Source organism: Camelus ferus, chromosome 7 (assembly GCF_009834535.1).
Source record: "Camelus ferus isolate YT-003-E chromosome 7, BCGSAC_Cfer_1.0, whole genome shotgun sequence".
NCBI lineage: Eukaryota > Metazoa > Chordata > Mammalia > Artiodactyla > Camelidae > Camelus > Camelus ferus.
In genome coordinates this window covers 45,265,731-45,280,728 of record NC_045702.1, presented here as the reverse complement: position 1 = coordinate 45,280,728, position 14,998 = coordinate 45,265,731, and the positions used below count along the sequence as shown (strand labels likewise).

The 14,998-nt window shown below is 42.7% G+C and overlaps 1 protein-coding gene across 1 annotated transcript in view; it reads right to left on the bottom strand.

Moving 5' to 3' along the window:
- Positions 1–10,144, bottom strand: part of GSDME (gasdermin E) — a 53,186-nt gene extending 43,042 nt beyond the window's left edge. The window contains 3 exon segments of the mRNA XM_032483842.1: positions 1,242–1,434; positions 5,860–6,089; positions 9,994–10,144. Of these exon segments, the coding sequence (XP_032339733.1) occupies positions 1,242–1,434; positions 5,860–6,070 (404 nt within the window). The 5' untranslated portion in view covers positions 6,071–6,089; positions 9,994–10,144.
- Positions 10,145–14,998: the final 4,854 nt, after the last annotated feature.

Sequence of the window (14,998 nt, the reverse complement as noted above, 5' to 3'; positions counted from 1 at the left end):
TATGGAAACCAAACTACAGTTACCAAAAGGGGAGGGATAAATTAAGAGTTTGGGATTAACATATACACACTACTATGTATAAAGTAAACAAGGTCCTACTTTATAGCACAGGGAATAATATTCAATATCTTGTTATAATCTATAATGGAAAAGAATCTGAAAAAGAATATATATATATATATATATATATAACACACACACAGAACTGAACTGAATCACTCTGCTGTACACGCGAAACTAACACAATATTGTAAATTAACAATACTTCAACTTAAAACAAGAGTTAAAGTCTTTCCTGTGGCCTGTCAGGTCCTATGGGACTTGCCACCCGCTCCTCTGCCCCCTCTGACCTCACCTGCTCTTGCCTGGCTTACTCAGCTCCAGTCACACCACCTCTGCCCACAGCCCTCTTGCCCAGGACACCCCTATGCTCGCTCCCTCCTCAAATTCAAGTCTTTCTTCTGTTGCCAGCTCCTGCAGGATGCCTCTCTGGCCCCTTTTTCAAAGCATAGCTCCATTCCTGGCATGCCCTATCCTCCTCCTCTGCTACACTTTTCTCCGCTCCAGCGATCCCCATCAGCCTTCTATAATATATATTCTACTTATTTAGTTGCATGTTGTGTGTCTGTCCCCACTAGAATATAGGGCAGGAATGGTGGCATTTTGTTCACAGCAGCACCCCTACCATGGAGGACAATACATAGTACACAGCAGACACTCAGCAAATTACTTACGGAACGCTGAATAAACGTAAGGTCAAATAATGATGTATTATCATTTTACTGGGGTAACATGTACTCACCGAAAGCTAAACCATGAGTAAATGTGGGATTTCTTCAAGACTTCAGAGTTACAAACCATCTCTTTCCCTGAAGCCCCTCACCTGTCTCTTTCTAATCAGAAAATCATAAGGATCAGAGGGGAGGTGTCTGATATTAAAATTCAAAAACGTAGGACAGAGCGTTCTCACTGTTGGTATTTTACAAATCATGCAATTTTTTAAAGTACACATTTGCCTGAGGTAACACCCTTTTAAAGTGCTTCCCACATCTCCCCCCTCAGGCTAAGAACCATCAAAGTCTAGAGGATGCTTTACTCCTCGAGTTTCAGCAGATGGGCCTTCAGTGCTGTTTGTTGATTGGCCATGTTCCCAATGTCACCCTTCTAGCGAAATTCCAACCAAATGACCTTTAAGTGAGAGACGTGCCAAACTCCAAAATGCCAAGCAAGAGTGCCGTTACCTCTCCTGGGCATCTCCGATGAGCTGCTGCAAGTCCACCTCCTGCTTCCTTAGGGATCCAAATGAGGACTGACTCTCCACGAGGCCCTTGCCTCCAATGTTCAGCTTCACCTTCCCCAGGGCCGTCTCGAGGGTCCCGCTCACGTGGTTTTCAAACTTGCCCTCGTACTTCACAAAGTCCGACTCCACGACCACTGGAGAGAGACATGCAAAGGAATCTGATAACCAAACGGCCACCTCTGTGCCTCGCCTAGCCTTCCCATCCCGTGGAGACCCCTGGGAAGTGGGAGGCTGGCACTCCAAAAGGAGAGCTGGCCGCCATGCTGTGCCTGTGGGCAAAGCAAGAGGGCGCCGGCACAGCAGGTGCAGACTGAGCATGGCGTGTGTGCACTGGTGGCCGGGGGCTCTACTGGGTGCTTTTTCGTTTTTTCATCTTTCAATTGCAATCTACACACATATACATAAGTGCCCCAAAAGTATCTACAGAGCTTCCAGAATAATTTTAAATCAAATATCTCTTTAACCACTGTCCAGATAAAGAAACAGAACATTTTAATTGTGTTTCTCCTGGGTGAGGGGACTAGATGAGGATGACACCTGAACAGTGAGAAAACAGCAGCCCAGCACTCCCCCCATCCCCAACCCAGGGAGTGGCCCCCACTCGGTATCTGGTAGGCTGGTCACCTGAACCTGTCCTTGGGCATCTTCCCTTCCCACTGGTGGCCTTGGGGAACACTCCCCTGGCCTTCATGACCATCCCCATTCAAACAGTTCTCTCCCCATACTTACCTGTTTATATTTGACCTCTACCCAGTCATTCCTTATCAAGCAATTCCTTATCTCTGTGTTCCTGATAATGCCCGTGGCATGCCCTTCCTCCCTGCCTCAGACACCATCCCAGAACACACAAGCTCCAGACTCCTCATTCTTCCTTCCTGGCTTCCCAGGCACTCAGGAAGTGTCCCAGCTTCAATCAACTCCCCTAGGGATTGCCGGGAGCCTTAGCTGGTCATACCCAGGTGCTTGCTATTAGACTGCCTTCAGGATCTGCCCTTTTTATCTAAATGCTCAAGATAAATATCTGATGACCTCAGACCTGAACTGCCAGCCTCCTCATGTCTCCAGATGCCTACTGTTCTTATTTTTAATTCAACCAAATACTATCATAAAAATAGTCTCAGACACCATCATTCAGTAAGGCTACACTGAGCATCTCTTAGGAACCTCACACTCACTCTGAGTAAGAGTTAAAGTAAATGGCCCTTTCCACTGCCCTGACCCAAGGCTCTCCTGGGCTCCTGGTGGCAATTCATAATGGATTCAAATCCACTGGGGTCTGAAAGGCTTCCTTCCATCCAGTCACTGCCCTCAACACCTCTATTTCTTTCACAGCAGTCAAGAAAACCCATTCCTCAACCAGGGTTCATCACCATTCATCTGTGAAGTTTACAAACTGGAGAATCATTGCCCAAATAAGAAGCCTGTGAAAATGTCCTCGATTCACATCTTGAGAAAACAGACACTCTGGGAAATGTTTTGGGAAGCAGCATAGAGCAGCTGTTAGGAGCTCAAGATTGTATCACTACTGTAATATTGCTAGCTGGGAGATCTTAGGGAACATCCATCTCCCCAAATCTCAGGTTTGTCGTAATTTGGAGATAATTAATAACATCTACCTGATGGGTTCTGCTGCAAGCTGATGTCTGTAAAACATGTCCTACGGAGCCTGGCACAGAGCAAGTGCTCACCCCATCCACTGGCTTTAGGCCAGAGTAACATCACTTCCTGACAAACAGGACTGTCCTAAGTAATACAAAGTGCTGCACAGAAAGAAATTCTATCTTCAGGTTCTAGTTCTGGTCTCAGTCAGGCTTATTACCACTCCTGGAAACTCTGTCCCTAAGATTACACCTCACAGCAGATGGGGACAATCAAGACTATTCCAAAGTGCCATGCTAGACACACCTCCAAAACAGACGTGGTCTGCGCACACTTCTGCATCAAGTCATCAATTGCTGTGGGTGGGAGGGGAAGAGTGAGGAAACCAACAGGCTATCACTGGGACTGCCAGCAGCCAGGTCACCACCCTCCAACCTCCACATCCCCTGGTAACACAACACTCCGGTATTGTTGCAAAGGGCAAAAACAGCAAAGGTGAAGTATCCCGAATCTGCTCAGGAGACGAAGTAGAAGGCACCTCTCATTACAGCCCTAACACTAACAGGACACAGAACCCGGGTTTGTTCTGGCCTCAGACCATGAGCCTACGTGGGACTTCTTCATTAACAGGGAGTGCAACTGGCCTGACCCATCTCACACGAGTCGTCAAGGTCTCTCAGGACTCCATGAGACAGGCACCTCAATAGCACAGAGCAGTGAAATCCCAGTAACTCAGGGGTCTGTGGTCCGTTCTATGAATTTTTTTCCCCTTTCCTTTGCTCATATTTAGTCATTACACCACTCAGTAGAAGTTCTAGCAGACATCTGGGGGTGAAAATGACATAAAATGAATACCAGTTCATTTGCCCACCACTTGACAGTTCTGATAATGAGCCTGGTTGAAGAAAGCACTGGCTAGAATGCTGGTTGGGAAGAAAATTTGGAGATTCTTTGTCAACTCAAATTATCTCCTTTATCTCTTTTCCCCTTTAATAGAGATGCAATCACAAAATTCAAAAACTAGAGCTGATAGAAGACTCAAACATCATTTAGTCCAATAATTAAGAGCTGATGGTACTTTCAGGCATCACCATGTTCCAATAAGTGTAGTAATGAATATCACAAGTCCTCGAAAAGTTCCCAACTTCTGGACCAGGAATTCTATTGTTAAGAATCTATGTTACCCCAATGTTCACAGCAGCATTACTTACAATAGCCAGGATATGGAAGCAACCTAAGTGTCTAACAACAGAAGAATGGATAAGGAAGATGTGGTGTATATATAAAATGGAATACTACTCGGCCATAAAAAATAATGAAATCTTGCCATTTGCAACAAGAATGGACTTAGAGGATATTATGCTAAGTGAAACAAATCAGAGAAAGACAAATACTGCATGTTATCACTTACATGTGGAATCTTAAAAAATAAACGTGTATAAAAAAATATAGAGAACTAATGATTACCAGTAGAGAAAGGGAAGCGGGGAGGGATAAGGTGGGAGTAGGAGAATAAGAGATACAAACTACTATGTATAAAATAAATAAGCTATAAGAATATACTGTACAGCACAGGGAATATAGCCAATATTTTATAATAACTATAAATGGAGTGTAATCTATAAAAGTTTTAAATCACTATGTTGTATATATACCTGAAATATAATATTGAGTCAACTATATCTCAATAAGAAAAAATTTTTCAATTAAAAATGTTTTTAATTAAAAAAATACTCTATGCTAAAGCAATTGCTTAAAGGAAAAACGGACAAAAGTGTTCACTGCAACTTTATGAAGCACTAAATTGGAATGGTTAAGCAAATTAAGGTGCATATACACTGTTGAAAATAGTATTAAGAAATATTTAAACCTATGAAGGAAAACATATAAGGTTAAATAAAAAATAAATAAGGAGTATATAAAAATTATATGTAGTGTACTTCCAATTTTGTTTTTAAAAAATGTCATTCTAAGTGAGGTAAGTCAGAAAGAGAAAGAAAAATACCATAAGATATCACTCATGTGGAATTTTAAAAAAAAGACAAATGAACTTATATATAAAACAGAAACAGACTCACAGACACACAGACATAGAATATAGACTTGTGTTTGCCAGGGGGAGAGGGGTGGGAAGTGATACTGCAGATACTGATTGATATATATAAAATGGATAAACAAGTTTATACTGTATAGCACAGGGAAATATATTCAGTATGTTGCAGTAGCTTACAGTGAAAAAGAATATGAAAATGAATATATGTATATTCATATATGACTGAAGCATTGTGCTGTATACCCGAAACTGACACAACACTGTAAACTGACTATACCTCAATTAAAAAAAAAAATTGGATGCAGAGAAAGAAAAGACTACAATCCAAGTGTCAATGGGAATTAACACTTGATGGAAGAATTTTTGTTGATTTGTTTTCTTCAGCATTTTGTAAATATTCCTTTGTAATAATGAGTCAAATCCCATTTTTGATATTTCAAGCCCACCACTCCCTCTTTCCTTTATGTTACACAGCTGGGTAATCTAGTAAGAAACCCCAGATGCTCTCTCCATTGGCACCGGCAGGAAACTGAAACCTTGCAAGCCCCAGCCCACATGCAGAACCCTCATGGCACCTCCTAATCACTGTAAAAACTGAGTTCAGCCCTCCTGATGGATATGTGGCACCATCAACCTCAAGGCCAAACCAAATCTGGGGTGTAGATCCATCCCACTTATGCTGAGTCTTACTTTTATACCAAAATCTGCAATATTATTTTTTAAAGACTGAGCTATAATTTTTCAGGTCAGGCCTGCAGAACTTCATCATTTTAAGAGAGGGTATGTTAAAAGAAATATAATTTATTTATTATAAGGTGTCACCTTAAAATCACTCAAGACAACATGTGTCTAGAAGAATCATGTCCTGTTCTGGAACTAATCGTAGAAGATACTCAAAGAAACATACCTGGGCTCAGAAACTGGTCTTCTGTGAGTACATCTCCAAGAGTGACAGATAAAAACTGGTACTTGGGTCTCTGCCAACACCAGAATCTCTTTTTTTTGGTCACCAAACTTAGAAGCTGTAATTTATCAGAGTCATTTAAGTTTGATACTGCGATCAGGTTACCTCCAGCATCAACTTCTCTAAGAAAATTCCTTGTTGCTTTGGCAAACATTTTGAGAACTCCAGATAACCTGAAAAAAAATATATATATATAGGAAGTTATTATTTCATGACTCTTTCTTTCTAAAATTACATTATTTCTCCCTTGTATCATCAGTATACATGAAACAATGCCTTCTCCTTAGAGAAGCCTTTAGTTTGAGCTCCAGTAATATTTAAAAAGTCAGATTGAAATACTGAAAGAAAATATGTGTGTAAGTCAGGATAGGCTAGGTTATGCCTCCAAATCTTGGTGTCTTACAACCATAAAGCTTTATTTATTGCTCACACTACATGTCCAGTACAGGAAGACAGGAGAGCTTTGCTCAACATAGACCTCCAGGGGTCCTGACTGAAGGGGCAGACACCACCTTGAACATTGTCGGTCGTCAGCCAACAGGAAAGAGATTTCTGCAGAGTCTCACACCAGCAATTAAATACTCTGCCCCAAAACTGACACATGTCATTTCCACTCAATTTGTCAGAACTAGGCACGTGGCCTCAGCCAACCATCACAGTCAGGAAATACAATCCTACTAAATATCTGGAAGGCAGAGACCTAGGAATATCTGTTGAACAGCATACTGACCACCCCAACTTTTCTGAAGGGTCAAATGTGCTTTTCCTCTACACTGTGTGATTTCCTCTATTCATAAATGGAAAGCAACTAGCTATTACTTTTAAATCCAGAAATGAAAGCCCAGTCACTCTTCAGCTGGTGGGGTGGAAGACGTATATACTATTCAATAAATGTGATTAAAGTAATGTGATCAGAGCGGTCACTTAGATCTTCTGGAAGCAAAATAGGAAACCAGCTGGCAGGAAACAAGGTTAGAAACAAACAACAGATGATGACACTGAACTAGGTCGGTGGCGTAAGGATGCTGGCTTGGTGGTTTCTCCACAACTCTGGTTGGATGTGAGTGTGGTGACGAAAGAGAATAGACCCCAGCAGGGCCTCCAAACAGTGCAGGCCTGGCTTGGCTGATGAGATGGAGATGCCAGTTACCAAGAGAGGGAATTCGGGAGGGGCAGGTTGGTAGGGGACAACAAGACAGTAACTGCTGAGTGGATCAAGGATAAGATGCAAGATTCATCTTGTCAAACACAAGGAAAGAACTTTGAACAAAATAAGGTCTCCCCAGTGACACATGGAACTTCATACCACTTGTCCAAAAGCCCCAGCAGAGTCTGCCTCAGTTCACCATGGGTGTCAGTATCTCCGTTTTCAGGGTTTCTATTCCTTCCTGGGACAACCGGGAAGGAAGTTCACTAACTTGCCTTCAGATTAAACAGTTTTCTGAAGAAGGCAAATCAGACTTGCCATTAAAAAACAAAATGTAACAAAACCCATCTGCTGTGGGCAGCAACGCCTTAGTAATGACAACAATATGCCCCAGAGGGATTAGAGGATGAAGAAAGGGCACTCCTAAATTACTTTTTAATTTTTGTTTCAACCTAACAACAAACACAGCCTCTTGACAGGGTAGGTTGCTCTAGGAAGAGTTAAAGGATGTGGCTGTTGCTTTGGAGGTTTTTATTAGAATTAGGCTTACTCCATCAAGGAACTCTGAGAATATTCTTGTGAAGCTGAAGTTAGAGGTTTCTTTTTCATTATTATGGTTGAATATATAATACATTTACACGGCTCAAATATCTAAACTATGGGGAAAGATCTACACTGAGAAATCCCATTCCTACCCAGGTCCCATCTACCCTTTCACCCATCTCTCCTTCAGGCATAGCACCTGTATGTTTCTTTATACAAATGTAAGTAAAAAGGAGTCAACACACTGTTCTGCATCTTGCTTTCTGTCATGTAGCAGTAAGCCCTGGAGATCCTCCCATGGTTAATACTCTCTGCATAATACAGCTGCATAGCCCCGCTCCACACGAATGTGCCGTCGCTTATTTAACCTGGCCTGTATTGCTCATCACTTGGGTTATTTCTAAATTTTTGTTATTATAAAAATGCCACACTCCTGCTATGTGCCACTGGGTGAAATCCTTTCCACGCATTTCCTCATTTAATCTCCATTGCAACCCTGGGTAGGCACTGCCTACATTTCCACAAATGTAGAAACTGAATTTCAAAAATGTTAAGTAACTTGCTAAAGATCACGAGGAAAAAAGCAGTCCTGACATCTGGGAGCTGGCCTGGTTCCATCAGCTAGCCCTAGGGTTGCTGGCACTGGCCCTGTGTTTTCCTGGTGAACACAGGACAATGTCAGAGCATCAGCATGGAGCAAGGTCGCCTTGTGGTCATGATAAATCAAGACAAGAACAAGACATCTCATAGTCTTATCTGACCACAGACAAAATATGAACACTGTCCTGAACATCACATAGAGAATTACTGCTGAGCCCAGATTCCAGCCAAGGTCCACCTGCTTCCCAAGCCTGAGTCCTTGACCACCCTGCTCTGCTGACTCCCCAGGTTTTTTTGTTTTTTGTTTTTTTAAATTTGCGCTACATATAATTTGTTTTGTAAAGTGAGAAAATGTGTTCAAAAGGGTTAACTTCAGTTATGAAGGAAGCAAAAACCATGGCTATAAAATATATGTTATTTCCTCATTAGGGAAATGAGACATCACTGAGGTACTTGTCTTTTACCTACAACATCACCAGATTTTGAATTATTTTTGGTTTTCTAAATGACAAAGTGAAATGGAGTCTATTAAATTTAAAATAGAGGAGTCATCCTTCTGTATCTCCCCGTGCTTACAGCCCAGTACCTGAGCTCATTTTTTAAACAACACATATTAAAGACTAGGTATTCTAGCATTTCCTTCTAAAATAAAAATCTGAAATAAAAAACAAAGGATGGTCACAAAACAGGCATGAGCTTGAAAAAGGAGTCAGGGTGAGGCAGCAAAGATTTTGGAGGAAGTGGAGTGGCTAACAGGAGGCTGATTAAGAATAGAGAAGAACCTTCTGGTCCCCTCGAGAGTTCAGAAAAGAACAAACTGAAAAGCTCTTCTGGAAAACATGAAGCAGGCAGGCCAAGGGCAGCAGCTGGGGGCTTGGGCCACGTTTCTCAGATCTCTCTAATTGCCTGGGCTCATCTTCTCCTGGCTGCTTTCCGTTTATGAGAAGAGCTCATTGGTGGTGCATTTGGAAAACGATGAATTTACTCTAATTTATTCAGCTGTTTCTCTGACCTCACAGCGCTGTTTCATTCCACTCTGATTAGACCCTCTGTCTGTCTCTTAAAGGCAGAGAAACCAAGACATCCATCCCTCCACCAGTCCTCTAAACAGAGGCGGCTCTCAACGAGAGATTGGGGGGGTGGGGAGCACTCTACAACTGATGTCTTTCTAAGAGCCGCCCTCTAGTCTTTCCCTGTCAGGTGCAGTTGGGAAGCGACTCCGACAGGGTCTGGGGTCCGCACGTGAAGGCCCCAAGAAGCCCCTCGAGCAGTTGTGATGTCACCCCACCCAGGCCGAGAACACCCAAGGGGGCTTGGCCGCCTCCTCCGCAAGCTCGGGGCCCAGTATCCCGGAGGCCGATAGATGGGGACTCGGTCCAGGCCGAAGAGTGAATTCCACGCCTCCCCGCGCCTTCCCTTCCCGCACCCACGCGCCCGGCGGGGAGAGCCTCCGCGCACCCGGAGGAGAAACCGGAAGACAAAGAATGAAGGAGTGGGGAGGGGGCGCCAACAGGGGTGGGGAACAGAAGGTGCCCGCTGTCCTCGCGACAACCAGGGAAGGAATTGGCAGAGGGGAGAGGGGGAGAGGGGATAGGAAGGGGGTGAAGGTCCGGGGACTGGAGCAGATGCCAGGGGCCAGCGGTCCAGCTGCGGGCAGCCCACCCACTCGTCCCGCGTAGGACTAAGCGACAGACGGGAGGGCGTCCCAGAGGGAAAGAGACGCGCGGGCTCGTCTCCCCAGGGATCCAGGCCTGGAGCCGGAGCAGAGCACCGCGGTCCGCACTTACCTCCCCGCAGCCAAACGCCCCGTGCCCCGCGCCCCGCGCCGGCCGAGTCGGAGGAGCCAGGCGGGGCGGGGGCTCACGAGAGAAGAGGGCGGGCGGCGGGACCTTTGCTCCGACCCCGCCCCCTGGTGCCGGGCGCGGCGGCCCAAGGAGTGAGCTCAAACTTGGGGTCAGGAGTCTTGAGTTCTGCTACTGCCTTCAGCTGGGCCTGGAAAGAGACAGGGCTTTCCCTTGGGCCCCCATATGATTTAGATTACAGTTTCCCCACCTCCTTATATTTAGGTTAGTAAATCCGTTCCTGGCTATTCAAAGTACAGCCAGATCACCAACCTACAGGAACGTGCCCTAGTTCCTCGTCTGCTTTATTTTTCTCCTTTGCACTGATCAGCATCTGATAGACTATACACATACTTATTTCATGCATTATCTTTTTCATCCCTAGAATATCAGCTCCACGACGGAAGGGGCTTTTGTCAGTTTTGTTCACTGTACTCCACACCTAGCATAGTACCTGATGGATGGCTGATACTCAGTAAATAATTGTTGAATTAATTAATGCATTCTCTCGTTTGTTTCTCCAGCTAGACTGTGGGGTCTTACTCATCTTTGCAGTACTTGGCACAGGGTAGGTGAACAATGAATGATTGTTGGATGAATGAAGGAACAGAAACGGTTGAGAGAGGTGGTCCCCTTTTGGTCCCCTGCCTGGCCAAAGTAATCAAATACTGGAAGGAAAAAACAATCACTGTCCTGGCCCTGTCAAGAGGCTTTTCATCTATGCTCTTGGTTCTCTGTCTTCATAAAATTGTATAGTGATGACTCTCGCTTGTTAGAGATTATTGTCTCCTGACCTCGACCATTCACCTTAAGAAAATCCTTATAAACAGCATGTTCATGAAGTTCCCACCAGCAAGCCCCAGTCTTCAACTAGATAGGTAATCACTTGTAATCGAGAGTGCATGAGCTTTTTGGTGCAACTCAATGGTTTTAAATTCTTCACTTTTTTTTTTTTGTCCTGTCCGCTCCCTTTCAATTAAATGCTTGAGGAAGACAGTAATAAAATCATCAGCTAATATTTATAAAGTACTTTCTATTTACTGTCACCAAGCACAGTTCTAAGTACATTACATGCATTGATTGACTCATCTCTTTCTCACAGCAACCAGTTGGAGGTCCAAGTTACAAATGAGTAAGTTGCTTATAGTCTTATGAGATTTAAAGAGAAGATGTATGAAAGCACTCAGCATAGTAGGCCCTAAATAAAAATTCATTTCTTTTCCTTTATTAATTACTTTTCAGTTAATGTCACTTTTAAATTGAGCCTAAAATTTCTCACCATGTGTAATTTTGTCTTTTACCATATTGACTGCTTCCCAGAGGAACATAGCTACTAACATAAATTAAAATAAAATTTGGCATACATTGATATATATTTTTAAACCAATTTACTTCCCTGAATCCCCAAAGTTTTTTTTTTTAACTAGAGACTGTATTGCCAATGCATATTATCAATTACCATTCTAAAATCAAAAGCTTATGGAGGGTTAAATATGGCCCAGAATTAACAGCTTATTTCTTTCAGTGTCCAGATCATCTCTAGTTCAACTGCAAGACATAGATACAGACAGAAGAACTGAAATTTACTAGGTGGCCAGCAAATGATCAGCCAACATTGTCAAAATTAAAAGTCTCAATGCAAATATTATTGGACAAATAAAGAAATGAAGTAATTTGCTGTTCAGTTATTACTTACTACCCTAAAACTTAGTGGCTAGAAACAACAATCATTTTATATCTCACAATTTTTCAGGTCAGGAAGTGGAGCGAGGCTCAGCTCAGTGATTCTTCAGTGCCATGGGGCACTGACTGGGATAACCCAGCGGAACTTAGCTAGTGAATGGCCTAGTCTGGAAGGTCCAAGATGGCTTCACCCACATGTCTAACGCCTTGTCAGTGATGACTGGAAGGCAGTGCTCAGCTGGGGTTATCAACCATGTCCCTTACACATGGCCACTTTATCGTGGTAGTCTCAAGGAGGTCAGACTTCTTATACGGATGCTCAGGCTCCAAAAGTGAGTACTCCAAGAAACAAAGCAGAAGCTATATGTCTAATGACTTAGACCCTGAGAACCCAGACTGTAAGTCCCATAGCATTCTATTGTTGAAGCAAGCCCAGATGCAGAGACGGGAATTATACTCTACCTCTCAATGGGAGAAAGAGCAAAGAATTTCCAGACATCTTCATTCTACCACACTTGCTTTTATAAAAGAGAATGGCATTAAATAAAGCTGGTAAAAATTTCTTTTCTTCATTGTTCATACAGAAACATACATCATTGTCAGGATTAAGGAGATTTGCAATGAAGACTAGTAGTTATTCACCAGAGGTCAGGTTTCTGGAATAATGCAATTCATAGCTGCTTAAGATTTTCTCACCCATTATCATTTTTCTTTAAGATTGTCCAGCATCTAAATTTGCTATACTCAGCATTAGAAAGGCAAAGTTCATGCATCCAACATTTTTCAATCTAACAAATATGTATTAAGGATCTACTACGTGCCAAGCATTATATTAGATACTGAGGATATAATGGTGAGTGAAGGAAATGTAGTCCAGGCCTTCATAGAGCTTGGGAGTCTATCTGGGAAGGCAAAGAGATAAACAATAAGGAGATACCTTGATCAAGTGCCATGAGAAGGGTTGGCTGGAGCATCTAACATGGTGGAGGAGGAAAGGTAGCTGGGTCAAGGAAAGACAACTAGTTAGGGTGAGCTAACTGCTAAAACAAATAAAACCCCAGATTATAATGGCTCAAATACCAAACTAGCTCTTTTTTCCCCAGTGAACAATCTAAGGTAGTTCCCAAGTGTGGGAAGTGGGATGGAGGAGGGTAGTCTCTGTTCCTTTAGGAACCAACCTGGTGGAGGCTCTGCCATTTGCAATTCAAGGCTGCCAAGGGTACCCCAAATGGACACCTCCAGAAGGCTGCAAAGTAAAGAAACTGGAGGCTCCCTCATGGGAGATTTTCATGGGCCTGGCACTTTGCCTGTGTACCTTCCTGGAAATCAGTCACATGGTCCCCCTAATCCCAAGGGAGATGGGAAAATGTACTTTTTGTGCCTAAGAAAAAAAGAGGCAATGGGTTTATGAGAGCAGTTAGCAGGCTCAGCTTCAATATGCTTTTAGGGGACAAAAAGGTGTAAGACAAACTCAAAGGTTTTATGAAGAATCCCAATTAGAACAACCCAGACAGCTGACCTGTTTTTAGGTTAAATAATTTATTTTCAGATTATATAATGCATACGATGAAAAAATAAAACCTTTTTTAGTCCTACACCTGGTTTAAAGGATATAGAGAACATGGAGAAACTGGTGATAGAGTGAGTGAGGTGGTATTTTTATCTTTCACAATCATTACTGATACAACTTCTTTGCTGAGTTTTAACTGGAGGGGGACAGTGGGAACTGTATACACGTTTGTTATTTGGTGAGGTCCTTTAAAATGCTAATTGCAATGGAAAAAACAATTTGGCAAGGAAAAATTATCTTGGCATCTGATTGAATCTTGACTGACTATTCGAAGCAAATGTGTTAGTCTGAATAGTCGAAGAGAAAACAGCTTCAGCAGCTCAGCCCCTGCCAACCCTGGGCACCTCTGACATCATGAAAGATTTTACTTTGTTTCAAACTGTTGGCAGAAGTGGGTTCTTTTTTCTAACAGCCTGCTTTGAAATCTTCAAGCTTCATTTTTTTCCCCCAGAAGATCTACACCTGTCATCTCACTGCAAGGATGGGTTTCTCTGAGGAATCTAGAAGGCCAGCAGGAAATGGATACACAGAGACTTCAGAATTCAAGTAGGTTTGCTTTCTGAAAGTAAATCCTCTGCTAATGTTCTCATATTAAAAGCAATCAAAACATCAACACTGTGATGGTTAATTTTATGCATCAACTTGACTGGGCTAAGGGACAACCCAGATAGCTAGTAAAACGTTATTTCCGGGTGCATCTGTGAGAGTTTTCTGGAAATAGATAGCATTTGAATCTGTCAACTAAGGCCACCCTCACCAATGTGGATGGGTATCATCACATTTTTTGAGAGCCTGAATAGAACAAGAAGGTAGAGGAGGAGGAATCTGCTCTCTCTGCCCTAGCTGGGACATCCATCTTCTCCTGCCCTCAGACATTGGTACTACTAGTTCTCCAATTTTCAAACTCAGATGGAATTATACCACTGGCTTCCTTGGTTCTCCAGATCGTGGATGGCAGATCTTGGGATCCTCAGCCTCCATAATCACGTAAGCTAATTCCTATTATAAATCTCATATAAAGATATAATCTAGGTATCTATATATAGAACCAAACAGAGCCGATAGGTATACAGAAAACTTTTTCCTAGAAAACTTCATATATCTATACAGATCTATCTGTATATCTATATAGATATATCCTATTGGTTTTGTTTCTCTGGAGAACTCTGACTAATACACACCAAAAACCAACCAAATAAGCAAAACCCAGTGTCAGTAAGGGCAGCTGATTAAGACTTGGCAGTTTCATAATTTTGGAGTTGGCACAAGCACTGTGTTTGTGTCCCATCTCTGCCTCCTACTTGCTGTTTCCACACCTCCAAGCCTCAGTTTCCTCATCTGTAAAGTGGAGAGGATAACACCTAACTCACATGATTACTGTCATTTGTCTGGCACCCAGTAGATACTTGAAAATGGTAGCTGTCATTATTAGTTTCAGGTTCCTTGGCATTTCATTTTACAAATATCATTGAATGCCCACTATGTACCTGGATAAAGCCATTCCCTGCCCTTAAAAAGCTCACAACTACCAGAGAAGTGACCTGCTGAAAAAGCTTAAAAAGAACCCAGTAATTCTGACTTGGGAGGGAAAGTTGTCAAGAAATGTGTCCTGGATCTTTGATCAGGACTTTGCAGCAAAGGATCCAGAAAAGTGGAACAAACATCTTTGAAATCTCTCTAGGTTCTATTTCCTATCGC